Source organism: Meleagris gallopavo, chromosome 13 (assembly GCF_905368555.1).
Source record: "Meleagris gallopavo chromosome 13, MGAL_WU_HG_1.1, whole genome shotgun sequence".
NCBI lineage: Eukaryota > Metazoa > Chordata > Aves > Galliformes > Phasianidae > Meleagris > Meleagris gallopavo.
The window spans coordinates 1,351,459-1,379,070 of NC_139416.1; the positions used below are offsets into that span (position 1 = coordinate 1,351,459).

At 59.4% G+C, this 27,612-nt stretch overlaps 2 protein-coding genes and 1 long non-coding RNA gene across 14 annotated transcripts; 1 reads left to right on the forward strand and 2 right to left on the reverse strand.

The window, feature by feature from the left end:
- Positions 1–257: 257 nt before the first annotated feature.
- On the reverse strand, positions 258–8,942 carry HSD11B2 (hydroxysteroid 11-beta dehydrogenase 2). The gene is made up of 5 exons (XM_085234951.1): positions 8,588–8,942; positions 2,014–2,226; positions 1,410–1,595; positions 1,071–1,208; positions 258–778 (listed from the first exon to the last, which is right to left on the reverse strand). The coding sequence occupies exons 1-5, from the start codon at positions 8,853–8,855 to the stop codon at positions 423–425; spliced, it is 1,161 nt and encodes a 386-aa protein (XP_085091077.1). The 5' UTR covers positions 8,856–8,942; the 3' UTR covers positions 258–422.
- Positions 8,943–8,999: 57 nt separating this feature from the next.
- On the forward strand, positions 9,000–14,136 carry LOC146543454 (uncharacterized). Of its 9 annotated transcripts, none has more exons than XR_014886128.1 (3): positions 9,000–9,627; positions 9,705–9,844; positions 10,812–14,136. It is a non-coding gene; the product is annotated as an uncharacterized LOC146543454 (long non-coding RNA). The 9 variants fall into 9 exon arrangements; XR_014886127.1 differs by having other exon boundaries at positions 9,000–9,494; XR_014886129.1 differs by having other exon boundaries at positions 9,000–9,494; positions 9,723–9,844.
- Positions 12,545–27,138, reverse strand: FHOD1 (formin homology 2 domain containing 1). Of its 4 annotated transcripts, XM_085234944.1 has the most exons (24): positions 26,895–27,138; positions 22,124–22,230; positions 21,982–22,046; positions 21,241–21,308; positions 21,054–21,159; positions 20,880–20,974; positions 20,420–20,531; positions 20,077–20,171; positions 19,854–19,997; positions 19,556–19,779; positions 19,361–19,468; positions 19,088–19,111; positions 18,700–18,753; positions 17,949–18,112; positions 16,744–17,576; positions 16,375–16,527; positions 16,013–16,195; positions 15,678–15,797; positions 15,355–15,516; positions 15,089–15,279; positions 14,815–15,007; positions 13,621–13,777; positions 13,357–13,533; positions 12,545–12,899 (listed from the first exon to the last, which is right to left on the reverse strand). In XM_085234944.1, exons 1-24 carry the CDS (start codon positions 27,063–27,065, stop codon positions 12,817–12,819), a joined length of 3,789 nt encoding a protein of 1,262 aa, XP_085091070.1. In that variant the 5' UTR covers positions 27,066–27,138; the 3' UTR covers positions 12,545–12,816. The 4 variants fall into 4 exon arrangements, with proteins under 4 accessions (XP_085091070.1, XP_085091071.1, XP_085091072.1 ...); XM_085234945.1 differs by lacking the exons at positions 18,700–18,753; positions 19,088–19,111; XM_085234946.1 differs by lacking the exons at positions 21,982–22,046; positions 26,895–27,138 and having other exon boundaries at positions 22,124–22,240.
- Positions 27,139–27,612: the final 474 nt, after the last annotated feature.

The window sequence follows — 27,612 nt, forward strand, 5'->3', positions numbered from 1 at the left end:
AGAGCCCAGTGGCTTATCAAGAACAGATTTATTTAAAAAGTGACAATCACGTATTTCATCCGGTGCGGAGCTCTGCGGCACCCGCAGCCCGGCCTCAGCCCCTGCCATCACCGGGGGCACACAGAGCATGGGATGGGGAGGCAGGGGCTGGCCTGCCCTGGCTGCAGGGCTCTGGCAGTGCTCAATGAGCTGCCACGTGGCTGAGAAATGCCCGAGGTGCGTCCCAGCGCGCGGAGTCAGGCGTGGGGAGTGCGTGGTTAGAAAAAAAAAAAAAAATACAATAATAATAATACAAAAAACACCCAAGTCTCTAGAAAACGTTGATTCTCGCACAATAGAAAATAGATCTGCATCTGCCTGATTTGGGAAAAGCGATTTGGTTTTAGGTCTAGTGCTGATTGCTGCCCTGCACGCGGCTGAGGTCAGGGCTTCTTGGCGTCCTTGTGTTCCGGCCGCAGCGCTCGGGGCAGCTTGGGGTTGATGAATAATCCTTTGAGGAACAAGTCTCGGACAAAATAGGGCAGGTAGCGGTGGATAAAATACATGAGCCCGAGGCCCTGCCCCGGGTAGTAGCGCACGGCCGGGTTGGCAGCCAGCAGCCCGTCCGTGATGCTGTTCACCACCGCACTGAGGTCCTCCACGGCCACCTTCATGAACTGGATGAACTGCCGGTTGATCTCCTCCACGTAGTCCTCGCCATAAGCCTGCAGCAGCTCCCGGGGCAGGCGGGCCACCAGCTGCTCCTTCTGCAGCTTCCAGAAGTCTGGGTCGCAAGTGGCTGCAAAAGAGGGACCCTGTGAGATGCGTGTGGTCCGGAAGCTCCATCCCAGGTGGCCCACGCTCACAGGGGTGCCCACAGGGAGAGAAGGGAGCATCTGCCAGGGTGGCCCCTCTAAAACCCAGTGGAGGTTGGCCGTGAGGTGGGAGTGATAGTGGGTGTTGTAAAAAGGAGAGCCCAAGGGTGGTGGGGTTGAAGCTTGACTCTGTGATCTTGGAGGTCTTTTCCGACCTTCATAACGCTATGATTCCAGCCGTAATCCCAGGACAGTGGCTGGGGCTGCTTCTCTCACCTGTTTTGAAATACCCGGGCAGGATGAGGCTGACTTTGACACCCCAGGGCTGCAGCTCACTGCGAAACGTGTCCATGAGCAAGCTGAGCGCAGCCTTCGACGCCCCATAGGCTGCCAGGCAGGGGAATGGCAGGTCACCTGCAGGGAGAAGCACAAACCCACGGCTCTCGCACAGCCCCATGCACAGCGAGCACTCTACACTACTCTGCACAACACCTATGGGTACCAAAAACCCAAGCAGGGATGCTCATCGTGCACCTGAACCCACCGTGCTGCGGAGCTGGTGCATCCCGGTGAGGCTCCCAACCCCACATCCCTGTGTCTCATGGGGCTGCTCACCTGCTGGGCTGCTGACGGTGACGATGCGGCCACCAGCGGAGCGCAGGAGGGGCAGCAGCCCCTTGGTGAGCTCCAGCGAGCCGAAGAAGTTCACCTCCATGCAGGTACGGAAGTTGCCCAATGGCGAGAGCTCAGCGTCGGCAATGATGTCGTTGAAACCGGCGTTGTTCACCAAGCCCCAGAGACCTGTGGGAGAGGGGATGCTCTGAAAAATGGGATATCGCCGTGCTGGGAGGCTTAGATGGTTCCTCCATCCATGGGAGCCCTGTGTAGGGAGCATTAAGACAAACTCTTTGGCATGGCCAAGGTGGTGGCCCATAGTGAGGTACCCATGAACACAAGTGGAGGACCTGAATGGATTGGTTGGTTGGGGTTCCCAGGATGCATCCAAGGATGGGAGGTCCTGGGGTCGTATGGAGTTCCCAGGATGCATCCATGGATGGGGACACCAGTGGAGGTCCTGAGGGGTTGTATGGGGTTCCCATGCTGCATCCATGGATGGGGACACAAGTGGGGATCCTGGGGGGCTGTAGGGGATTTCTGTGATGCATCCATGGATAGGACACAAGAGAAGGGGCTGTATGGGGATGCCACGAGCTCCCACCTGTGCCATTGGTGTGGGTCTGGATGTGCTGCAGGACGCTCTGGATGTCCTCAGGCTTGGTGAGGTCCATGCGTAGCAGTGTGAGCCGGGCCGAGCAGCTCCTCTGCAGCTCCTGGGCACCAGGGCCGCGTGGATCCAGCACGCTGGCGAAGACACGGAAGCCCAAGGAGTCCAAGTGCCGCGCTGTCGCCTGCCCAAAGCCCGAGTCGCAGCCTGCAAGAGCCAATGGTAGCGCTCTGATGGCTGGGGACTGCCATACAGGGACCCCACGGGAACACGACCTTGTCCCGGGGCACCCGCAGGTCACGATGCTGCTGTTTTTTCTCTCTCGCACGGGAGGAAGAAAACACTCCTTATCAGCAAACCCATCGCCCCGCTGATGCTGACAGCTGATAAAGGGCTGAGCGCAGGGGGGCACCCACCAGACACGAGGTGGCACGATGGGCTCTGAGCCCTGCGGTGACATACGGGGACCCACAGCGTCCCCACCTCCACCACTGCGAGGCCAGGGAGATGTTAGATGGCCAAAACCGCCCAAGGGATTGGGAATAATGGGGGTGAGGGGAAAGGGACTGCGTGCGCTCCTGTCCCTTTCCAGGCTCCGGGGCACCCCCAAGGGATATCTCACACGGCAGCACCCCAGCCGGCCCCGTGCCCAAGGGAGAGCCCTGCGGGAGATGGGGCTGAGAGCAAACAGGCGGTGTGGAACAGCGCGTTCCCAGCTGATGGCAGCGCCGATAGCGGTGGCCCCATTAACCATTAACAGGGAGTGCTGCTGGGTTGGCCCCAGCTGCACCCTACCCGGGCACCACGGGTGCTCCTGGGGACAGCTGCACCACACAGGACGCTGTGCACAGGAAGAACCACGTCGGGTTAGCCCACCCAGCCCCCATTTTCAGTCATAGAAACTCAAAGCATGGACCTGTTAAATGGCCACATGCTGTGCCTGGAGTCCACAGCCCAATAAGCGTTGTGTCCCCACGTCCTTTACTGCAGTGCCATAAAGCCATAAAGAAGCTGGGGTGCGTCCCCCCATTACTCAATAGAGCAGGAGAAAACCACAATAAAGATAATGCCATCAACGGCAATCAGAGTGTGAGCGGCTGCCTCCTGGGACTGGGGCACAGAATCTGTCCCGGTCTCAAAGCACAGCAGCACCTCCAAAACCCAACAGGAGCCCCAAACCCTGTCCTGCAAAACCAGGCTCCAAGTGGGGCTGACCACCTGTCCCACACATCATGCAGGGCTCCTGAAGTTCGATGGGGCACGGGGAGCAAAGCAGCAGCTTTGAGGCTGGCAAAGACCTCGAAGCAAATGAGCGTTGCACACTCAGCCTCTTGCATGCTTCTGCATTGCACGCTGAGCACATTGCACGCTCACTGCACAGCATGCTCACCTGGCACGTTCACCACATTGCATGGTCATCCTTTTATGTGCTTATCACCTTGCCTGTTCGTCCCTATGCATGGTCACTCTCTCCTCACCTTGCATGCTCATTGTTTTGCATCCCCATTGTGTGGCACTCCCACCACCTCGCATGCTTGTTGCACTGCACAATCATCATGTGCAACGCATTGCATGGTCACCACCGTGTGCACTTTCCACCTTGCACGCTCGCTGCATGGCACACTCGTCCTCTTGCACATCCATCACCGCTTACCTACTTTTCTCCCAGCACATTTTTGGGAGTCATTCGAGGACTTGCAACACCCAGAGCTCCTCTAGGTGGAAAAAACCTGGGGAGTGCAGAGCAGCAGCTCCTGCACTGCAGCCACAGAGTGTGCATGGTGCGAGCCTCAAGGCCGTGAGCAGCACAAGGGGAGCCGGGCGCTGAAGCCAAGAGGATTAGAGCTGAGCTGCTTGTTGTCTCCAGGGGCTCACGTGCAAATCCTGCCCGGGATGCCAAGGCAAACAGGCAGAGGGTTGGCTCTGAGATGAGCCCTTCTGCCAGGGCCAAGCAGGGACAGAAGGAATCCACAAGCGGTGCCACCCCAAAAACCTCACAGATAAGGGGAGCTCAGCAGGAGGGGATGCTGGAAGGACGCAGATATCAGTGAGGACGGAGGGGTACAGCGTGCATCATCTGGATGGATATGAGGATGCTAAGGCACAGATCAGACCCCAAAGGATGGGGAAGAGCGAGCACAGCCACCAAATGGGGAACACCCAGAGCAAAAGTTGGATCTGCACAGCCCTGCTGGGGACCACCCCAAAGGCATGGAGTGGGCAGGAGGAGGCATGAACAAAAGCTTGTGTGTGTGTGTGTGTGCATGTGTGTGTGTGCGTGTGTGTGGAGCACAGCCCTGCAGCCAACACCTCCCGGATGCCGGGCGCGCTTGGAGAGAGCAGTGCTCCGCGGGTGATGTCAGCCCACGCCGAGGGAACACATTCTTGGCAGGGCTGCGGCGAGGGAGGGGACCACACGGCACCTGTGCCCACAGCAGCTGAGCCACCCCGGCCTCTCCGTCCCCTTCCCCACGCCCCGGGAGCTGCCCTGTGCCCATGGGTGGCTGGAGGTGCACCCCATCCCTCGGTTGGTTTTTAAGGCTGGTCACACAGCTCCTTTTTGTTAAATGCCTGGATTTTAGTAGGATTAATGTGAAATCGGCCCTGGCTCACATTTGACCCAGCTCTGATAGGAAAAGGATGTTTTTGGTTGGCTGCTCTTAATATTCATGGGACACATCAACCACGGGGATGCACCAACCATAGGTTATAGCACACACGGGGTGCACCACTTACGGGACACATCAGTAGTGGGTTACAGCATCCATGGGATGCACCAACCATAGAATGCATCATCCATGGGATAGACAACCCATGGGACTCAACCGCGGGACACGGCACACATGGATCACACCAGCTGTGGGATGCACAGCACAGGATACACCAGCCATGAGACACATCATCCGTAGGGTGCACCATCCACACATCCCCCATGTCCAGAAAGCCACAAGAGAAAGAACCAAAACAACCCCACAGGGGCTCTTTGGGACCCGATGCCCTGAGTAGGGGCCAGGAAAGAAGGTGGCCGGCTGTGGCAGGCAGATGGGATGAATTACAACGGATCAGCCGAGCGCTTACAGAGCATTATGTGCCATAACCTCCTCCTGGGAGGATATGTTTCACTTAACGAACCTGAGAGAAGCGGGGGAAAATCTGATTTCCTGCCTTGACAACCAGAGGCAGCAGCGAAGACAGAGAAGAGCCCCGAGGATGTGAGCAGGGCTCCCAAATTAAGGCCCATTTGGCAGAAGCAGGCACTGGCTGCAGTACGTCAGCATCATGGCCCCGACATCACCAGAGCAGTGGGGACACAGTGTGCTGGTCACCGTCACCAAGGCCACCCAGCTGCCTTCCTGCACCCCAACACGCACGGCTGCGTCACCGTGGGTTGCTAATGGGGTCACTAATGGAGTTATGGGGTAATGCAATTACTTTCGTGCAGCCAGGACATGGATGAGCCCAAGCAGTGCTGATAGCATGCGTGAGGACAAGTCACCAGCAGCCTGCTGAGAGGCTCCAACTGGACCAACCCACGCTCCAATGGGGCCAGCAGGTGCAGCAGTGATGTGGGCGTAGGGCATCCCAAGAGTTGGCCCAACCCAATGGGGAAAACCATGGGCTGAGGACATCCCAAGAGTTGGCCTAAACCAATGGGGCACACCGTGGGCTGAGGGCAGCCAGGTAGGGGACACACACCACTGAGTGAGTCCCACTGGGGCCATGGGGAGGCTCAAAAACAACCGCAGGAGAGGAAGCAGCTCCCCTGAGCCAGAGCTGCTACAAAGTCAGCATTTCGCAGAAAGATCATACAGGGAATTTCCTAGAAGCAGCACTTTAGTGCTGGAGCAGAGCTTTCAGCATGGGGTATCGCACTCGCAAAAGGGACATCTGAGCATCCTCTGTGCTCGGTGCCCATGTGCTGCTGCTGGAGGCAGCGATGGGATGCTCAGGGCAGGGACAAAGCAGTGACAAGGATCTGAGCACAAACATCGGGCGATGGCACAGCCTGTACCTTTCATCAGAGCTAATGTGGGATTTATGTCCCCCCAAAAGAGGAAGTTGTTGTGAAGAGCCTCAGCGATAAGCGGGTGAATAATGGCCGGCAGAGGGAACACGGCGAGCCGGGAACACGATGGTGATCCATCAGCAGGAGCTGTCGCTGGAAGGACACGCAGCACCAGGGAAGCCATGGCCATGGCAAACCAAAGCTCTGAACTGAAAGGGGGAAGATTGATGCTAGATACCAGAAAGAATCCTTCACTGTGAGGGCAGTGAGGCCCTGGCACAGCTGCCCGGAGAAGGGTGGGCGCCCCATCTCATCCGGGCTGGATGGGGCTGAGGTCTATGGGAGTGCCTCCGCCATGGAGGGGTTGGGTGGGCAGTAAGGTCCTTCCCACTGGGGTACCTTGGTGGTAAAATTCTACTGGGGCGTAAGGCACCATCCCATTTGTCCCATTGGAATGGGAGCGACACCAAATGCCCATCACACATCCTGCCCATCCTCACACTGCTGTCAGGCTGACCCCATTTTCTCTTGCAGTACATGGGCAGCTCAGTTTTTTTGGAAACACAGCTCCTGGAACCACGAGCCGTTGGGACCTGTGGGCTATGAGCCATCTCCATCTCTCATGACTACATGACTACTCCCTAGCCAACACTGCGTGCAGCTGAATCTGTGCAGGGCTGTGTGCCTCACAAGGTTATCTTGGGGTACTTTCCCCAAAAATACACAGGAGCAGTTGGATGGAGCTGGGCTGAAGGATAACGGTAGGGCAGCACCAAATCACAGAATATCCCAAGTTGGAGGGGACCCATAATGATCATGGGGTACAACTCCTACAACAACCTCCTGCACAGGACAGGCACAGCTGGTGTGTGGAGAGGAGTGACACCCAACCATGGGGCACAACCCTGCCTGGAAGTAGAGCCAGGGAAGGGAACAGCCAGGAGTTGTTGTAGCCTTAGGATGGCATTATTAGGATCCTTCCAGCCCAAACCATTCCGTGGTGTGGCTCCAAAGGAAGAACCCACAACCCTGGATGCACACTGAGCACAGCACCCATCGTGCCCAGCTCCAGCTGTTATTCACAAGCACAATCACCGAGTGGCTCCAAATCCTCACTCTCAACCATTCAAAACTGAGAAATCAGGTGTGGGGCAGCACCAGAGCCCCGAGGTTGGGAGAGATAGGATGCTGCTGCGACCACAGGGAAGCGTTTGCACCTCCACAGCCCCAACATCTGGATGGAATCGCTGCCTCCCGCAGCCACCAGCTGCTCCAGCATCTGGCAAGGCCGCAGGATGGGGCTGCACAGCTGCTGCTAACCTTGAGAGCACGGTGTTAAGCTCTGACCCATTTCGGGTCCTTAGCGGGGACCGTGAGCCCCAGCAACATCCCGCTCTGCTCTTAAAGAGATGCAAAGCACTGAAACGTGCAGCCCGGCACCGCCAGCGCTGCATTTCTCCCCTGGAGGTGCTTCACCTCAGCACCCGCAAATCGAACCTGCCCAACCACAAAGCATTTACTGCCGAGAGCAAACACGGCGGGGCCGCAGGTGTCACTGTGCTACGGGGCGAGAACACCGTGTTCCAGCACTGAGTCACCGTCGCGCGACTGATGCCAACCCCACGCTGGGTGAGCCCCATGGCACCGTCCTGCCCCACGGCTGGGCTCAGCCTTCCCCTTCTCTTTGGAGCTGGTTGGATGTTAGGAGAAACTCTGAATGAGAAGTGAGGCTCTGCACAGGGAGGTGGGGGGGTCACTGACCCTGCAGGTGTTCAAGAACAGTGGAGATGTGGCACCGAGGGATGTGCTGAGAGTAGGTTTGGACGTGGGGAATCTGAGAGGTTTTCTCCAGCTTTAATGATTCGGTGATTCCCTGGGTCTGCTTTCCAGAGCCCAACGGGACGTCAGGGCAGCACCAAGTGGTGCCCACAGCTCCCTCCCTGCAGCCCCACGGCCAGGAGGAAGGCACTGTACACACCTGTGCACGGCTGATGTCAGTGCCCCGTGGCACCGGGCTGCCCCACGGCCCCGACTTTGGGGCTGAACCATTCCCTCCTCTTTGGGGCTGCCCTTCTCCAGAGCTCGGCAACCCTGAGTACCTCCGCAGGGCTGCGAGAGAGAAGGCGACAGACTCTTTAGCAGAGTCTGCTGCGATAGGACAAGGGGAAACGGATTCAAACCAAAAGAGGACAGATTTAGACTGGTGATAAGGAAGAAGTTCTTTACACTCAGGGCGGTGAGGCAGTGGCTGCACAGAGATGCTGCTCCATCCCTGCAGACGGCCAAGGTCAGGGAACGGGGCTCTGAGCACTGATGGAGCTGCGGGACTCTCTGCTCACCGCGGGTGCAAACGACCTTTCGGGTCCCTTCCAACCCAGACGATTCTACGGACCCACCCCGGGCTGGGAGACACCCGCACACACCGGGACACCCCACGGAAGCGCAACCCCCCTGCGACAGGAGCGATCCCGGCGCCGTCCGCGCGTCTCCCCGACGAGCAGCGCATCCCCGGAGCGCATCCCCGGCACCACCCGGAGCACCCCGGCACCGCACCGCGCTCACCTGTGACCAGCACCGCCCTGCCCTCCACCGGCAGCAGCCTCCTGCCGGGCGCCCAGCGGAGCAGCAGGCAGGCGGACGCCGCGGCCAGGGCGAGCCCGAGGGGCAGCGGCAGGCAGGCTCGGCACAGGCTCTGCACGGCGGCCAGCAAAGCCAGCGGCACGGCCAGCGCCCGGCCCAGCACCACGTCTCCCCGCGCCGCCCGCAGCGCTAAGCCGCCCCCCAGCGCCGCCCACAGCGCTCCGTACGCCCACCGCTCCGCTCGCTCCATGTGATGCGATGGGAAAGGATGTGATGGGACGTTCAGCGCCGGCCCGGCCCCGCCGCACCGGCCGCGTGGTGCCACCGCGGGGAGCTTATAGCGGGGGGAGGCGGGAGGAGAGGGGAGGGAGGAGCGGGGGGCGGCCAATGGGGGGAGCGGAGGGAGGGGCGGGGAGGGAGGAGCGGGCTCGCCACGGCTCGGTTCGGTTCTGCTCAGTTTGGCACAGTTGGGTTCGGCGCGGATAGGAGCGGCTCGGCTCGGTTCGGCACCGCACGGGGCTCAGCTCGGCACGGGTCAGTTCGGTTCACTGCACTCCAGCTCGCTTCAGCACGGTTCGGTTCGGTTCTGCTCCGTTTGGTCAGTTCGGTTCAGTCCGGTTCCGTTTGCTTCCATCCAAGTTGGCTCGGTTCAGCTCAGCATGGCGCGGTTCGGTCGGCTGGGTTCAGCCCAGCTCAGTGCCCATGGCACCGGTGCCACTGTGCCCACCCCGTGGCTCAGTTCCCAGGCTGAACACCCTGAAGGAAGATGCCACCAGGCACAGCCCCACAGCCCCCATGGCCGAGCTGGGGGTCTCCATCCCCTCCCACAGGCACACGGGTGTGCGGTGCCACCAGAGCCACCCCATGGGACCGAACCCCAAGCAGGCAGGTGAGGTGTGAACCACATCCCAGGTGCTCTCCAGGCCCTACGGGGTTTGGGACCGAGGTGATCCCAAACCATCCCCAACCCGCTGCTGCGTTCGCTCCCTGCCGTGCTGAATGCACCCTGCACTGCTCCAGAGGTGTGCCACGAGCAGCAGGTGCTGGGGCAAAGTCCTCCCCTTCCCACCTTTATGACTTGGCTTGATTGCTCTGCCAGGCTTTAATATTCCACCAGCCCTCCGTGCTCAGTGACCCTGCGACGGAGCATCGCTGCTGCATCTGCCAGGCTCTGCTCCCAACAGCTTTGCTATCGGATGGAGGATGCCTGCGCCGTCCTTCGCCACAGAACCATGCGTGGTACGGATGCAACCCCCTTGGTCCCATAGGAAAAAACAGATTTCATCAGCTACGGGAGGCTCGGCGGGAGGGCAGTGGCCAACAAACAGGCTGGGGTGGTTTTTCTGGGGTGTGGTGGTGCTGGTGGGACCCGGTTGGGTTTGCAGCCCGGCTCTTCCCGGCCAGGGAATGCAGGGAATGCTGGCCAGGTAGAGGAGGAGGGATGTGCCCAACGCATCTCCCATCTTGGGATGTGGTTTGTGGGGTCCTTAGGATCCTTCTCAGCAGCAAACTTCAAGGCAGGGTGGGTAGGAACCTCAATTTCACCAGGCTTGGAAGCACCTCACTAAAGAAAGTTAGTTTTCCAAGGGCAGAATAGTAATTTTTGACCAGTTCCCCCTCATTTGGCTGAATCAGAGATGGCTCTTTATGAGAAATATGGCACCACTTGAGGTCTTCAGCTGCTTTCAGCACCCCAGGTTGCTTAGAGGCCCTCCTGCTTGGATGCCAAGTAGAGTCTTAAGTGCATGCAGATCTGAATCTGTAGGAGAAGGGGTTACCCAACCATCTGTGAGGTCCCTTCCAACCCAAACCATTCTGTAATTTGATGATTTACCCACAAAGCAGCACTTGTGCTCATCACCGTTAGATGAGCATCACCAAGTCTATCTGCTCTGACTCAGTCCATCCACCCATCTGTCTGTCCGTCCATCCAACCAGCTGTCCATCTGTCTGTCCATTCATCCATCCATCCATTTGCCCATCCATCCACGTCTGCCCATCCATCCATTTGAACATCCACCCTTTGTCCCTCCGTCCGTCCGTCCGTTCATCCATTCATCCATTTGTCCATCTGTCTGTCTGTCCATCTGTCCGTTCATCCATTTGCCATCCATTTGTCCATCCATCCACCCATCCGTCCGTCCACCCATCTGTCCGCCCACCCTCCCAGCATCTCCTCCCCCCCATGCCATCTCTCTCACCGCAGGTGCCCTCGCTGGCTGCTCCTTTGCAGACAATGCCTGCCCTTGTTCATCTCCCCGTTGCTCAACCCCTCGCTGTTAGGAAATGCTGCTGAGATCCTCATTACCTTTTGACCTACTTGACGCCCTCCATGCCCATTTCACTAATTGTGGCTCACCTCTGCGGGTTGGAAGTGGGGCTGGGTGGGTCACACCCCACTCAGCACAGTCCCTATGGGGCATCTGTCTTCCTCCTGCTCCCCTTGCCCTAGGCTGTTCCTACAGCTCGGCGGAGCCTCCCATGACGAACAGGTTTGGAGATAATTGTTCCCCTCCCTAATCTCATCTCTGGAAGATTCATCGCATTGTTTTCGGGCCGTTTGCAGGGGCTTGGGGCTGGGAGGGATGTGATTCACCCAGCACTGCTCCCACAGGTGCTTCATCCTACCCTTTTGCCAGTCCCTCCCCAGGGAACACCTCCGTGTCCATCCCCACCCAAGGGGAAGGATGCCCAGTGACATCCACAGCCAGGGTTCCCCTTCTCATCGGAAAATCCCAGGCTCTGACCTGTGAGGTTAGGCTGTGCAGCCCTTTACAGAACACATCTCCACTTCCAGCTGGAGTCACGGCTTTGGGAGAGGTTTCACCTTCTGGAAAGCTGCTTCCCAGTTGAAGCTCACATGTTCCCACTCCCATCTCTCCTCTCCTGCTGGGCTTCCCACACTACAGTGTTCTGGGTCAGCAGGACTGAGCACCCCAAATGCACTGCCAACAGCTGGGGGCTCCTTTCTGTGGCTGCAAAGCATTGGTGATGCTCAGGGAGGGGGTACCAGGTCCCTGTACCCCATCCCAGTCAACAGAGGGGGAGAAGCCGCTTGGCATGTCCTGCTCAGCATCCCCATCCCTATCTGGGCTCATCTCAGGGCTGAGCCCTTTTCTCCATCCCATCAACCCATCGTCACCTCCCACCTCTCTTCTCCACGGCGTCCTCGCTATTAGGGTGACAGAGCAAACCTGCCTTCCTCCCGGCCCCAGTGACACACTGCCTCCTCCACCCCAGCACTGGGACAGCGGGTCACGACACGGTGACCCATTTCCTGTCCTCCACCTCCGTGCGCCCGCCGTGCTGAGCGTGTCACCACCCGACCTTGCTCAAGAGGTGAGGACCCACGGGATGTATGGGGACACATCCCTGCGCAGTGCCGTGCACGTGGCCGCCGTGCCCCCTCGTGGCAGCACGACACGGGGACAGCGGGTGGCACAGAGCTTGGGGACGAGGAGAGGGGCTGGAGGTGCCACCGGTTGCACCCTATGGAGATGGGGATGTGAACTGGAGCACCCCACACGGCACTGCTGGTGGCACCCAGGTGCACCTGCGTCCTCACCACCCCCACCAGCCGGGTGGTGTTTTTGGCACAATCTCTGTGTGCCACGGCCAAGCCAAGCACTTCAGGCGCCTCTCAAGGGCAGCGCATGCCGGGGAGGCCTGGAAATATCCCCAAGGCCTGCAGAGCCAAAAAAACATCTGGAATGAAAACACAGAGAGAGGGAGGCCTTCAGTGAGGACACAACTCCTGGGGGGGGGGGGTGGCATTGCATCCTGGTATGGAGACATCAGGCTGTCCCTGAGCCATGAGCCACGGGGATGGAGGTGGGGCAGAGGGATGCAGGAGTGCCGTGCCACCCTGGTACCCTGCTCCACGGGATGCCGGAAGCATCACTCCATGCCCCAGGAATGGGGACAAGGGACACCGCCAGCTGCACACGTCACATCACTTTATTGTCACAGCAGCCAGACCCAGCTCCCAGCGGGGGTCCGGGTCCAGCCCCTCTCCCCCCAGTACTGCTCCGACTCCCACTGCAGCACGTGCTTCTCCATCCTCCATCCTCCATCCTGCATCCTCCATCCTGACCCCACAGAGCAGCTCTGGAGCATCGCTCCCATCGTGCTCTGGAGCTGAAGGTGAGACCAAAGGTGCGGAGCGTGCCAAGTGTCCCTGTGTCCTTCCCGGTGGGATGCAGGTGGTCACATCACACCTCCATGCCCGGTGCCTGTCCCAAGCCCAGCGCCTGCACCAGCTCATCACTCAGCCCGCTCTTCAGTGTCCGTCGCACTGTGGGAACAGGAGAGTGGCTGCTGGCTCACTGTGCACTGGGCTTTGTGGCCCTGGTGTGGGTATAAGGGGTCCTGGTGGCATGGGTGGGTGCCAGGGTTAGGGATCTGGAGGGGTCAGGGAAAGGAGGCAAGGCATGGGGTAGCTTTGGGACAGAGACGGGGCATAGGGTGGCATGGGGACAGGGACACCAAGTTGGGACTGGGACACAAAAGGTGGGAAAGAGCATCTGAGCAGAGCTCCAGAGACTGGAAAGATCAGAGGGGCAGGGAATGGGGACAGCGATGGGACATGGGATGAAGTAAAGGGATGGGGCAGGGTAATAAAGAGATGAAACAGGTGTGGGAACAAGGGCACAGGATGGGGACAGGGATGCTGAGGACAGAACATGGGGATAGGGCACAGCAGCCGGGACACGGGGGCACAGGGTGTGGGGACAGTGGCACTGGGGACTCACAGGACTTCCTGTTGCCACGGGATCTCCTGCGCTCCCGGCTGGGGCAGGGGCGGGGGTTGGCACTGTGCGTCACCGACTTCACCAGGCGGTCCATGATCTCATCCGAGGCGTCGTCAGGTGAGCTGGGGACATCCTCCTGGGCTGGGGAGCCCTGGCTGGGGGTGGCGAGCCCCGTCACTGCATGGGAACACGAGGATGCTGGCATCAACTGGGTGCTCCCTGGGGCCACCCCACTCTGCCACCCCATCTCCGATGTGCTCCTACCGCGGCCACCCCGACTGCGGCGGGCAGGGACATCCGTGGGCGAGCTCAGGATGCTCTTCATGCTCTCGTGGCCCACCTCTGCCTGCTCCTGCTGTGCGGGGCTGGTTGACACCACGGCGGGTGGCGATGCCTCGGTGATGCCAGAGAACTTCTCGGTCTGCAGCAGGACAAGAGGCAGGCATTGGGGATACAGCTCAGATTCACACAATCATTAAGGTTGGAAGTCCAAGATCAAGTCCAACCACCAACCCATCACCACCTCGACCACTCACAGAATCATCCGATTGTAGAGTCACAGAATGGCCCGGGTTGGAAGGGACCTCGAGGATCATGAAGCTCCAACCCCCTGCCACATGCAGGGCCACCAATCTCCACATTTAATGCTACACCAGACTGCCCAGGACCCCATCCAACCTGTCCCTGAACACCTCCAGAGATGGACGGGGCATCCACAGCCTCTCTGGGCAGCTGTTCCAGCACCTCACCACTCTCATAGTACAGAACTTTCCCCTGGCATCCAGCCTAAATCTTCCTTCCTTCAATTTAAAGCCATTTCCCCTTGTCCAGCTGTTATCTACCCTTATAAAGAGTTGACTCCCTCCTATAGGCTCCCTTTAGGTACTGAAGGCTGCAACGAGGTCACCCCGCAGCTTCTCTTCTCCAGGCTGAACAAGCCCAGCTCCCTCAGCCTGTCTTTGTATGGGAGGTGCTCCCGCCTCCTGATCATCTTTGGGGCTCTCCTCTGGACCCTCTCCAGTCCTTGTACTGGGGGCTCCAGACCTGGTCGCAGTACTCCAGATGGGGCCTCACAAGAGCAGAGAAGAGGGGGGACAATCACCTCCCTGTCCCTGCTGGCCACCCCTCTTCTGATGGAGCCCAGGATACCATTTGCTTTCCGAGCTGAATCACTAATCAGTAAGCTTGGAAAAGACCTCTCAGATCCTCAAACCCAACCCCAGCCCACCTCCACCGTGCCCACTGCTCACATCCCTCAGTGCCACATCCCCACACCTCTGGGACACCTCCAGGTGTGGTGACTCCCCCACCTCTTGGGCAACTGTGCCGCTACCTCACCGTTCTGTTAGAGAAGGAATTGTTCCTCATATCCCATCTGAACACCCCTCGGCACAACGTGAGGCCACTCCCTCTCATTCTATCAGCATAGGGCACAGTGTGGGATGCTCAGCCCCATACCTCTGTGATGAGCCGGCCACGCGTCTTGTTGCGCTCACGGTGGGCCGCACGCTTCTTCTGCTGCTGCAGGACTCGTTCCCGGCACGTGCGGTACTCCAGGGCAAACTCCCGCAGCAGCTTGCAGATGGGCATCACCTTCACATCCCGCACAACGCTCGCCGGGTACCCCAGGTAGAGCAGGAAGGAGTGGAACCTGCAGGGACACCCATCAAGGCGTGGCCATCCCACCACAGGTTGACTTCGGGGCCGGTGATGCACCGGGGTTGGGACCCACCTGTTGAGGACACGCCGGTGCACCACCTTCAAGACGACGATGCGCTGGGTGCTGTCCTTGAGGAAGTCGGTCAGCTTGCTCTTCAGCACTGGCTTGGCCTCGTGCTTGGCGATCACCTTCAGGTTGTCCCAGGAGGCCCGGCAGCGCCGCTCCAGCTGCACCAGGCTGTTGGCCAACTCGTCAAAGTCAACCTAGGGGGAGGGAGATATTGTCCATTGGTGCTGGTGGTGGTGAGGTGAAGGTGTAGGGCCTGGGCTTGGTCTCACCTTGGCAGAGCGAGTGATGGAGGCGATCTCTGAGTAGAGGTCCGTGGTTTCTGGGAACTTTTCCACCACCATCTGGCAGAGGTGGTGGAGCAGGGACTGCCGGTGCACCGTGTCCTTCACCTCCGACACCTTCTCCAGATAGCCCAGCTCAAAGCCTCTGCTCTGAAACCCCAATGCTCAGTGGGGCCTCTCCATCTTGCCAACTTCCCGTTGATTAAGAAGACCATCACCAGCACCCACACCACCTCCCGAGATTCTTGTGGTCTTGGGCACGCAAGTCCACGCAGCACCCAAGCTGCATCCCCCAGCACCCCATTCCTCACCTGGGAGCCATTCAGGAAGTTGCCCATGGCCAACAGCGTGGCCAGGATGCACTTGAAGGTGTGATTTTTGGCCAGCTGCTCCATGCCCACTTTCAGATCAAACAGCGGCTCTGCAATTTCCTGGATGGGGACAGGTGCAGGTGAGATCCCTTGGAAGTCACCTCCCTTGGGGGGATGTTCAACCAGGAACATTCTGGTGTACGTCCTCAACCACGGGCACAAGCATCCCATGCTTGCCTTGGGGCCCTGCAGCCCCCTGTTTGGATGTGGCCACTTCCCCCATGGCTCATCCCAAGGGCACTGCTGAGGGGAAGATGGGGTATGTGGCCCCATACCTGCTCCAGGCTCTCATAGTCCAGTTTGAAGGCCCAGAGCTGGAGCCTGGCCGTCAAGTCGCTGATGGAGGACAATGAAAGCAGGAACTGCTCCGCAGAGCCCAAGGGCACATCAGGATTGGCCAGCTGGGCCTCCTGGATCCTCTGCTTCTCCTCCTCAGTTGGGACCATGGTCAGGATTTTCTAAGACAGGCAGAAAACCACATCACATACCAACAATGTCACTGCTCCTCCAGGATGGTGGGAGATGGGACACATCACATCAGGGACACCTACAGCATGGGCACCATGGCACAGAGTCCTTCTGACCAGGGGAAATGACCCACACAGGGACCCTGGTGGGCCGATTCCCCAGTGCTCACCTCAATCCCTTCCTTATTGACTGCAAACTCATCAAAGTTGAGCACGGCTGTCTTGATGATGTGCACAGGTGGCAGCACCGTGAGGCCAATGTTGATGGCATTGCTTCTCTTGGGATCCAGCACCACCACCACTTTCTTTCCATCCGTAACTTTCTGAAAAGAGGACAGGGAGCAGGCTGACAGCCAGGCAGAGGGCTCACCTTTATGAAACACCATGGGATGTGGGGGTGAACCACACCCATGTGTTGATCATCATCCCCCCCACCCTATCCTCCCCACTGAATCTCAAGGCTCTAGCTACCCATCCTCAACACAGCATGGGGTGACATTGAGACCACAACACCCCCAAAAACTCCGGCCTGCTGGTACCTTAGAAGCCGGCATCTCTTTTGCACGGGACTCAAAGAGATGCTCCAGTTTGGCAGTGTTGACCTCAACATTTTGCAAAGATGCCCACAGTGTCGCCTGCCCAAATCTTCCTGACCCCACAGTGCCATCCAGCTGCTTCAGCTCCTTCCAAAAGAGCTTCACTGTCCTCTTCTTCTTGGCTTGGGAAGGACCATCAGTGGCTGAGGGGCTTGAGAAACCTGGGGGAGGTGGGCAGCCAGGGACCATGGGTGGTGGAGGTGGAGGTGGTGGGCAACCAGGGACCACTGGGGGAGGAGGAGGAGCCATGGGAACTCCAGCACTCGCTGCTTCGATGCTGGCAGGAAGGAAAGAGCCATTGGCAATGGGCCCTGAGTCCAAGACGTCCAAGTCCTCCTCCTCCCCCAGGTCAGTGAAGTCCAAGTCCTTGATTTTCAGTTGTACGGGGCCAGCCTCCAGGCGCTCCCATGACAACTCCACGTCGTTCTTGACGGGTATCATGACGGTGTTCTCCAGCTTCTGCGTGTGGCTCTCGGCATCGATGCTGGATGCAGCACGTGCCAGCTTGGCGTGGGCACTCGCCACCAGCCCTTCTGGAGCCCTGCCATGGGGCCGGGCACTCTCTTGTTCCTGACCACCAGGTCCCTCGGCACAGCTGGATCCTGTGTCCGTCTCCACCTCTCCTTGGTGTGGGGACAGTGATGGCTCCTCGGGGAAGACCTTCTGCCTCCCTGGCTCTGAGGAGCCCTTGGCATAGAGCATGTCCAGCATGAACTTGGTATCAGAGGAGATGGTGCTGCAGGAGTCGGAGATGTCCTGCCGGCCTGCGTGGGACCCTGTGGAGAGATAGAGCCCGCCTGTTGGAGAAGGTGCTGCTGGGCTGCACGTAGGGCTTGGAGCCCATTCCTTGTGGAAAGGTGCATGGCTGCGGGATGGCCAGAGAGAAGTTGTGGACATCCCATCCCTGGGAGCGTTCAAAGCCAGGCCTGAATGGGCTCCTGGGCAGCCTGACCTGGTGGGGGACATCCAGCCCACAGCAGGCATTGGAATAGGATGATCTTTGAAGGTCCCCTCCAACCCAAGCTGTTCAATGGCTCCAGTACCACCATGGCACCCAGTACCATGGGGTGGGCTGGGGCCAGAGGGGCTCCTAATGCCCACGTGGGTCTCCTAGTAGGGACATACTCCCAACCCAGCCCTGCACGTACCCATGCGGGGTGGTTCTGTGCCAGAATCAGGGTTGCTGCTGTTCCCATCCCAAGCGATGGGATGCTCCAGTGGTGCAACATCGCTGAGGATGTCAATCCGCCCCTTGGCCATGGCAGACATCTTCTCCTTCTGGGCAGCAGCCAGGTTCTCCAAGAAGCGAGCTCTGCGAGATAGGGACAGCTATTGTCTGGGAGCATGGTGAGGATGGGGATGGACAAACCACACCATACAGCACCACACCACGAGCCCTGCATGGGGCCAATCCCGCAACAAAATCTTCGGCACGAGCCACACCGCAACAGGATTCACCCATGGCCCCAGCCACCTCCAAGCACTTCAGAGAGATGGGTAAGGCCACCATGGCTTGGGAATAGCAAGACAAGGATGTAATGGCCCAGTGGGAGGCAGGAAAAGCATGGGGACAGAATTGCTGATGCCAGCATGGGCCTCTGGAGGTCACCTGGTGCCACCCTGCTCCAGCAGGGCCACCCTGAGCTGTGCCTAACACCATGTCCAGGCAGCTTCTGAGCATCCCCAAGGATGGAGATTCCACCACCTCCCCCCACCACCTCTGCCACTTGGTCCCAAGCTGATATCCAACACAACAAGCAGCAAGAACAAGCTCCCAGGAGGGCACCGAGTGTTGGAGCTGGGATTCGTGGGACCCTCCTGCTCCTCCTGCCCTGCACGGCTGGGAGCATCCAGCCTGAGGAAGCGCATGCCTGGAGACACACGCATGCCTCTACTTACTCAAACCTCTTCAGAATAGGTTTGTCCCCATGCAAGGAGGGGGCATCCTCCCGCCTGAGGGAAAACAGGGGTTAGCCCCCATTAATAGAGATCTCTTGTGCCCCACCCCCATCCCGATGGCACGGCATGGGGACCCCCAGCAAGAACTGCTCTTGCATGGTGTTGGTGACGTTGGGAGCACTGTCCCTGTCATCAGAGCCACCCGACCTGCCACCAGGATGCTGCAGGCTGGAGATGGCATGGGAGCCCCATCGGGGGTTGGAGGGTGCTGTCACCCCAAGTGGGACAGCTGTGGTATGGGGATCCTGGCCACCCAGACAGGGTGCAAGCAGAGGAAATGAAGGGCTGGGGACAGCAAGCAGGTGTCACGCAGAGCCCGGGCACTTACCAGACAGCAGCAGGTTGGTGCAGCCTGCAAAAGGAAAAGATAGAAAGAGTGGGCAGAGGAGAGAATCAGCGCGGGCAGAGAGGAGGAGTGAGGGGGAAGAGATGGAGCTGGAGCAGAGGTGTGCGCACCCCAGCGGGGCTAAGGATGCTGTGAAGGCCCAGCACTTGAATCATCTCACACTGCCCTCTCCTGTCCTGTGAACCTCACCAGCCCCAGCGCGCCCTGGGGACAGAGGGGACGTGGTGGTGGGACCCCCAGGGCACCATCCCTTACTTGTAGATGCTCCTCTCCCCCATGCTGGGGGGCTCCTTCTCAGCTGGGGGGCTGGGCAGGCTGAGCCGCAGGCTGGACGCGCTGCTGAAGACACTCTTGGGGCAGGGCCTGGAGAAAGAGGAGATGCAGACAGAGCACAGTGCCATGGAGAACTTCCCAATGTCACACTGCAGCATCCCCGCATCCCACACTTACTCCACTGGGATGCTCAGCTCAGGGCCGTCCTCAATAGGGGGCTCCTTCGGAGTGCTGAGGGTCTCATCTGATGGGGACCCGGGGCTCTCTGGGCTCTGCAGAGAGTCGAGCTCAGCACAGCCCCCCTGTGCCCTCCAGCCACGCCGCCCCTCGTCTGTCTTCCTGCGCTCCTTGCGCCCGCCTGCTGGCGGCTCCTCCACGCCGTCCTCCAGCCGCAGTGCGCTCTGCAGTGGGATGGGGACGTGCTGTGAACCCCGGGGATGCATCACACTGCCGTCACCCTGGGTGCCCCACTCACTTCATAGAGGACAAATTGCTGCTTCAGGTCGAGGTCAGTGCCCTTGCTGCTTAAATACTGCTGCACGACCCTCTCCATGCCCTGCTGCTCCAGGCAGTCCGTCACGTCGTAGAAGGAGTCTTGGTCTGGGAGGGCAGCCAGCGTCTGGGTGGTGGCAAAGGGACAGGGCTGGCACCGGGGACATGGGGAGGAGGTGGTCCTGTGGCACAGCCCTGGTGCTCACCTTGTTGATCAATGTCATGGCGAACACCAGCAGCTCCGTGTCAGCCCCATTGCGCTGCTCAAGGATGGCCATCAGGTTGGACCACGGGCACACACCTGGGACAAGCAACGCATGTAGGTAGCACCAAGGCACTGGGTTTGGGATACGGAGCACTGCATCCTGAGCATCTCACCCCCTCCTCATCCCCACTGGAGGGCTCTTGGTGGTCTCCCATTGGCCATGGCTGGCACATGCCATAGTTGTCACACTCCGTGGCTGGCCATGGGGCATGGACAACCCATGTCTTCTGCATCCAACCATCCCCGAGATGAGATCCACGGTTGGGGGCTGGGGCTGCACCCACCTCTCGCCTGATCCACAGCATTGACGGCGCGGATGAGGAGCAGGGCATTGGGCTCTGTGTACTCCACGAAGACCAGCAGTAGCTTTAGGGCCATCTTCACCACCAGGCGAAACTGGGACAAAGAACAGTGGCTGTGGCAGGACACTGGTAGTACAGGGAGCTGCACCCACTCTCCAGGGCTTGGCTTCACTGATGGCTTTGGTGAAGAGTGCTGTGGGCTCAGGGTCCTACAGCTGGGATCCTGGTGGCCAGTGGGTGCTGGTACCCAAAGTGAGGCCCTCTCTTACATTCCATCTCTGTGCCCAGGCCACATAAAGGGGCCATGGGGACTCTTGATGACATTGAAGAGCAGCACCCAAAGAGCCCAAGGCACTGAGCCCATCCTGAAGGCAAGGCACGGTGCGAACCCCCAAGGGACAGCACATGGGGACACTCACAGTCAGGGGTGACGGCAGCTTACCGGGCTTCCCGACAGCGTGTACAGCCACTGGATGGTCTCGTTGTGGTTGATGACACCCTGCATCCCATCCATGAAGAGCATGATCTGGCTCAAGGCTGCAAGGCAGGGGCACGGGGTGGTGGCATCAGGCACGCTCCATCAGCGGTGCCACTGAGTGACACACCAAGTACCCACCACGGAGGATGTAGTTCTGGTAGTTCTGGTCCGCCTTTGCCCCCACGTTGATCAGGCACGTCAGCCCATCTAGGTTCACAAACTCCGGCACCAGGTCCTTGTCCTCCTGTGAGCAAAGCCCAGTGATGTCCCCACGCAGGTGCCGGGGACATGCGCACCTCCAGGGCGGGGACACAGAGCCACCTACCTGGAAGAGCTGCTTGAGGGAGAAGAGGGAGCGCCGCAGCTCTGGGCCCTGCGAGTTGTACAGCTTCTCTGCAAGCAAAGGCATGAGAACGGGCTGCTGGGCACAGCGGCACATGGGGACACGGCACAGTGATGGGATGTGGGACACACATCGGGGCGGGAGCAGCAGCGGCTCCACCACTACCATTTCTTCCAGTGTTGCCACTTTCCTATTTTCTTTTCTTTCTATTTTTGCTGCCCGATGACACAAATATCCCCTCTGGTTTCCTGCGCTGAACCGAAACAGGAACCCAGGCAGGAGGCACAGCCCTGGGGCTGAGCCACCCACAGGAACCCCATCTGCCCTTCGTCCCCAACCCACGGCTGGCAGCCTTCAAAGGAGGCACGCAGCTCGCCAAACCCATTTGTCTATTTTTTACTGTTTCCCTATGTATTTCAGCCAGGCCAACCAGTGCTCTGCCAAACCTTCCCGGAGCCGATGGGATGGAGCATTCCAGAGCCTGGGAACCGCGCGTGGGGAGCGCGACCCTGACCCCACTGCTGGTCCTTTCCTTCCCAGCACTGCTGGCTTTTCCCCTCGCTCCAGATGGGAAGCCTCAGTGCGTCCGAGCGCTCGTCCTCACGTGAGCCATTTGTTTGCATTCACCAGGGCTATATTTAGAACTCGCTTGGATGACCCCAAATCCCCGCAGCGTGCGATGGATTCCCGGCCCCAGGGGTGAGCAGACCCCCCCCAGCTCACCAATGATGGCATGGACACGGACGGAGAGCTGCGTGCGCAGGATCAGCGTTGGCCGCCGGCCCTTCCTAGGGCAAAGGGATACGGGCTGAGTGCTGGCACAGGGGCACCACCCCCACGTGCCCAGTGCCCCCGCGTGCCTCACCTGACCTCCTCGTAGAAAGCCTCCAGGTCATCCTTCTGCTCCAGCAGGGACAGCTCCAGGTCCAGGTAGTGGCCGGATGGGGAAACCTGCAGCGTGCAGTCCTCCAGCTGGGGGCACACAGCTGGGTGAGATGGGGGACACCTGCCCACCCCAGGTCCCCAACAGTGGGTGTCAGCAGTGTCTCTCCTGGCTGATGGAGGAGGTAGCTCCACCCTCCCCTACCGTGAACCCATTTCCCCAGGTCGCTCCCACTGGATCACATGTGCCACCATGTCTCCTTCAGGAGCTCCACCCCTGCACAAGGACCAGCACTGAGCTGCTGGAGAAATGGGGAGCCCCACACCAGGGAAACACACAGCAAGGCTGGCCCCATGCCTTGGTAGCCCAACGCCTTGGTGACCACATGTTTTGGTGGTCACATGCTTTGGTGCTCCCATGCCTTGGTGTCCCCATGCTTTGTTGGCCCCATGCCTTGGTGGCCCCATACCTTGGTTGTCCCATTCCTTGGTAGCCCTGTGCCTTGGTTGCCCCATGCTTTGGTAGACTCAAGCCTTGGTGGCCACATGCTTTGGTGGTCCCATGCCTTAGCAGTCCCATGCCTTGGTGGCCCTAAGCTTTGTTGACCCCATGCCTTGTTGACCCCAAGCTTTGGTGGCCCCAAGCTTTAGTGGCCCCATGCCTTGGCAGTCCATGCATTGGCAGGTCCATGCTTTGTTGGCCCCATGCTTTGGAGGCTCCACACTTTGTTGGCCCCGTGCCTTGGTGGCCCCAGGCCATCAACTGTCCCTTGGTAAGACCCAGCCCGGGGCAGTGGCTGTCCCCATCAGGGCAGGATCCCTGCACATGGTGAGCCCCACACAGGCATCCCAGTATGTGGACTGCACTGACTCAGACCCATGACTCAGCCCCAGGTCCACACCCAGCCACGTGGTGGGAGGGGAAGGGCCAAAGGCAGCCCTGGTGCTACAGCAGCCGCCCCTGATCCTACAGCATCCGCTCCCATCCTACAGCATCCACGTGTGCCTTCCCATGTCTCTCCCTGCAGCAGGGATAAAGCCATTTTACTTTTACATTTTACCTGGTCCTTCCAGGATGCACCAAAACGCGACTTCCACGCAGCTCCAGAGGGAAGAAATGGCCCCTGCTATGAGCTGGGGATGACAGCTGCCTGCTGTCAGGGATGGTGACACGGCCCAGCTATGTAAGCCTGGCTGTGCTCCCTACGAGGGATGTTCCAGTGTGTGGGATGTCTCTACTCTGGCCAGTGTCATCCCCTGGGGAAAGGGACAAGGGACACAGCGTGGCACAGTGGGGGTGTGATGTCATGCTGGGCATCGTTGCTCTTTGGGCAAGATTTGAGTTGTGCTGATGGGGACAGCACCGTGAGGCCATGGGGCAGTGGCTGTGTCCCTGCTCCCAGCTTTGATTCATTTGCCTCCAGCATGGGAAAGTGTTATGGAGTGGTGTGGGATCACAGTGAATCCAGGGAGGGGAAAGAGAGGAGAGCATCCATCCCGCACTCACACCTCTCGTAGCAATGCAGTGCCCTCTGGCTACGGGTTTTGGGGACTTTTTAGGACTTATCCCGAGGGACAAGGACCATGCACAGGAGCATGGCTCCAGCCAAGTGGGAACACACAGCACCATGAGCTCCAATGCTCAGAGAGGATACAGGTAGCAAATGATGGCTCATGGATGCACCCAGAGCAAGACTGCCCTCTCCAAACCACTTAATGGAGGTGTCTCCATGGGGTGGTGATGGAGATCCCTCCATGGGGCAGCGATGGAAATGTCTCCATGGGACAGTAATGGAGATACCACTGACCTGTAAGATGATGGACCCCCAAGCACATCTGGAGGTCTCCATAGCCAAGACAGACAGACGCATCCAAACCGACCCCACCATTCAACCAACAACGGGCTGAGTGCCTTATCTTGGCACAGCCCTGCACAGCATCCTTCTTATCTGCCGGTGCCGGAAGCACTTCCTCCATCTCCAGCACTTTCTATTTTTTTGGCAACCACACTTTCCCAACTTTGCTGAGCTGTGGAACTCTCCAGGCGCCTCTTTCAGCATATTTAAAGAAACGCTTTGGTGACAGTGTGGGATGTGGGGACGGTCCTCACCTCCTTGGGATGGAGGCAATGGAGACCAGCACCCAAACCCAAGAAACCCAAAGAAGAGAAACTTCTGGAGAAACCCAAAGGAGCTTTAAAACTCAGCTGCAGGCTTCTCCTGGGGCAGAGCCAGAGCAACACCCGGACTGCAAACCAGAGAGTGCAGTGCCATGGGACTCCCCGCACGGCTTACAGGGAGAAGATGGGGGATTTACTGGAACTCATTTATCTCTGTTATGTTCTGCAGTCGAGGCTCGATCTCGAGGCCACAGTTCAACACAAAGCTCAGGATGAATTTTATGCAGTGTGAAGTAGGCTCGTAGCTCATAGCATCCATAACTCAGCACTGCTCTGCACCCTATACCATGGGGACAGCCACCTTTGCGAGCCCAAAACTCAACAAACCTCTTGTGCAAGCCAACCCAGCACAGCTCACTTCTGAAATCCACACTACCATGACTGCAGCCTCTCCCCCCTCCTCTTCTCACACCCTGAGGCACAAGGACTGGGCAGTGGGAACCACTTTGGGACACTGGGCTGGTAGAGGTGTTTATTACCGGGTGCTGCCCCGTACCCTTTCCTGCTGATGGATGGTAGCAGATGGATGGGATAGTGCCCACTGTGGGGAAAAAAAGGAAACGAAGGCGGGAGGGCTCTGGAGGGCACACAGCACACACGGCCCAGAGCTGCACACTTGCTCACACGCCGCCCTCTCCATCCAGCCCTGAGTTCCCCATGGCTCAATTGACCCCAAACCCACCATAGTCAAGGATTTTGGGCACGTGGGAACCCCAACCCCATCAGAAGCAAGGACTTTGGGCAAGCGGAAGCCTCAAACCCATCGCCAACACAAGTTTTGCTCTTCTGCAGGTTTCCAGAGGAGGGGGCTCCCGCAGTTTGGTTTTGTTTGGAAAATCCCTACACTGACAGTGCTGGTGCAGGGTGCAGGGTATGCAAAGGGACATCCAGGGACAGTGGCGGCACGGAGATGGCCTCATCACCACCCTCTGCAATTCAGGCGGGCAGCCCCAGTTTGCAGCGGGATTTCCTCTGCAGCAGTCACGTGCTTTTGTAGAAAACACAGATTTTGCAGCAAAACACTCACAGGGGTTGAAAGCAAGCCTGCACCCGGAGGGAGCATCACTCAGTGGGGCCCTGCATGACTTGCTGAAAACTCGGATGTGATAGCATCATTCCAGACCAGAACAATGCGGCTGCGGAAAGCGGGCCGGGAAGGTATTTCAGGCACAAACACCTTCCGGAAAGCATGAGAAAGCCATCAGCTGCAGGGAGAGGAAGCGAGGGGCCGTGCGGCCGTGCACGTGTGGGCAGGGAGAGTAAATCCTGTGCGGCTCCATTCTGGGGGATGTGGGGCACCCAGGGTGGGAGGACGCTGCTGAGCGAAGCGGGACGAGCCCAGCGTCCAGGGCTGAGGTTTATAGGGGAAAAAATTAATAATGACTGTTCATTTCCTAATTATAGCACGGTGAGTAATGGGGCTGTGAGCGGCACCTGGCAGCGTGGGCACTGTGTGGGGAGGGGGGTTGGCTCCAGCCCCACAATGTCCCTGTCCCCATGGTGGCACCCCAGGCCGGTGATCCCGTTACGGCTCCGGGGTGGGGAGGACGCATGCCTGAAATTTGAGTTTGCTCCATTTGTCATGTCTGGAGCTGCGTGTTCCCAAACAAACTGCATTTAGTCAGCAGCCAAAAATCCCGTGACGGGTCACCATGAGAGGCTGCTGCTCTGCTTCATGAAAAAATGAAAGTGGGGACGAACGGAGCTCGTTTGGCTCAGGGGAAGGTCTCACAGCAACCCTCTTCCCATTGCCTCGCCTCCAGCTTTGCGCATTGGTGCCATGGAGATGCGCAGCCATGGCTGAAGTGCCCCAGGCCCGGCGGAGAAAGGGGAGAAAACCCACCCACCCCCCATCAGGAGGAGACTGTAAAGGGCACTCTGATGGCAACACACCAACAGAGGATTCCCACGCAGGAGGGAAGTGGGGAGAGGAGACTCCAGGCTGGTTTGGGACGCCAGCACTGCTTCGGACCCCCGGTGCTATGCCTCCTTCCTCCCCACTTCCCAGAGGAAGTTGCTCAGTGCATGACTTTCTGCGGGGCTTTCCTTCCAGCCCATGCAAACGCTGAGTGGGACAGGGGACAGGCAGCCCCACAGCCCCGTGCACGGCCAGGCGGCTGAATCCCACGGTCTGGCCGTGCTGGGGGCTCACCGCGCTCCATCGCAGTGTGCCGTGGGATGCCGACTCAGCGCCCCAAGCCATTGCAGTCGGATGGGGACCGGCCCCAAAAGGCAAAGCCACTTCCTCTGCGACGCCGGGCGGGTTGGCAACAGGCGGAACGACGGCAGACACGGCGGCTCTCGGGGACAAGCGGTGACACTGCCCACGCTCCGGTCACCGCGGCGGCAGCAGTGTCCCCATGGCAGCGCATGGCTACGGCCACACAGCCACGTCCTTCCGACGTGGGGATGTGGATACGGCTGTGCCCACTCTCTGTACGGGTTTCCCAGCCCTCCGCCGCTCCTCTATCCCCAGGCAGCAACCGGGCACCGCGCAGCCCCACGGGACCCCAGCCCCACAGCCACGCCCGGGATGCTCAGCACGCCCTCCCCACCTCCCGTCCCCCTTATTTACCGGCAGCGGCGCTCCCAGAAGCCGGTGCACCGCGGGCAGCTGCGCTCCCAGGGCCAGCGCTTCCTCCACGGCGTAAACAGGCGCACGTCGGGGCTCCGGGAAACTGCCACAACCGAAGGGATCGGAGTCTTCCAGGTACTGCACCCGGCACGGGACCGCAGTCTCCGCCATGGCGGCACCGCCACCGCCGCCGCACAGAGCCCACAGCTCCAGGGGGTGGCACCGGGACAGCCCCCGGCACCGCCCCGGCACCGCCCCGGCACTGCGCCGGCACCGCCCCGCGCTCGGGCGCCCTCCGCGGGTGTAAGCGGGGCTTTGCTAGGGAAGCTCCAAAAGGTTAAAAGGGGGCCGGGGGAGGGGATGGGGTGCCGGGGGGCTGCGGGGGGAGAGAGGGCGTAGGGATGTTCCGAAGGCAATGAGGGGCTCCAGGTGCACGGGGATGCTCTGAGTGTCCTGCGTACGTGGGGTGTGCAGGGGTGGTCCCTCAGGGGGGCAGGGGGACAGCAGGTGACGGAGGAGTCAGCAAGTGATGGAGGGATAGTGGTGGTGATCACCTGACAGCAGGTGATGGTGCAGCAGGCGGATGGAGAGGAGAGCAGGGGGATGGAGGGACAGCGGATGATGAAGGGAAAGTATTTGATGGAGGTGCTGCAGATGATGGAGGGATAGTAAGTGATGGAGGAACATCAGGGGGATGGAGGGGACAGCAAGGGATGGA

What these genes read in the sequence shown, in the direction of transcription:
- HSD11B2 (XM_085234951.1), bottom strand. Translation starts at nt 8,855, where the DNA reads ATGGAGCGAGCGGAGCGGTGGGCGTACGGAGCGCTGTGGGCGGCGCTG. An exon ending in CAGGGCGGTGCTGGTCACAG is followed by an intron (nt 2,227 to 8,587) that starts GTGAGCGCGGTG and finishes TGGCTCTTGCAG; the next exon opens with GCTGCGACTCGGGCTTTGGG. An exon ending in CACCGTCAGCAGCCCAGCAG is followed by an intron (nt 1,209 to 1,409) that starts GTGAGCAGCCCC and finishes TTCTCCCTGCAG; the next exon opens with GTGACCTGCCATTCCCCTGC.
- FHOD1 (XM_085234944.1), bottom strand. Translation starts at nt 27,065, where the DNA reads ATGGCGGAGACTGCGGTCCCGTGCCGGGTGCAGTACCTGGAAGACTCC. An exon ending in GCTTTCTACGAGGAGGTCAG is followed by an intron (nt 22,047 to 22,123) that starts GTGAGGCACGCG and finishes CCTTTGCCCTAG; the next exon opens with GAAGGGCCGGCGGCCAACGC. An exon ending in ACACGCTGTCGGGAAGCCCG is followed by an intron (nt 20,532 to 20,879) that starts GTAAGCTGCCGT and finishes TCTTTGTCCCAG; the next exon opens with TTTCGCCTGGTGGTGAAGAT.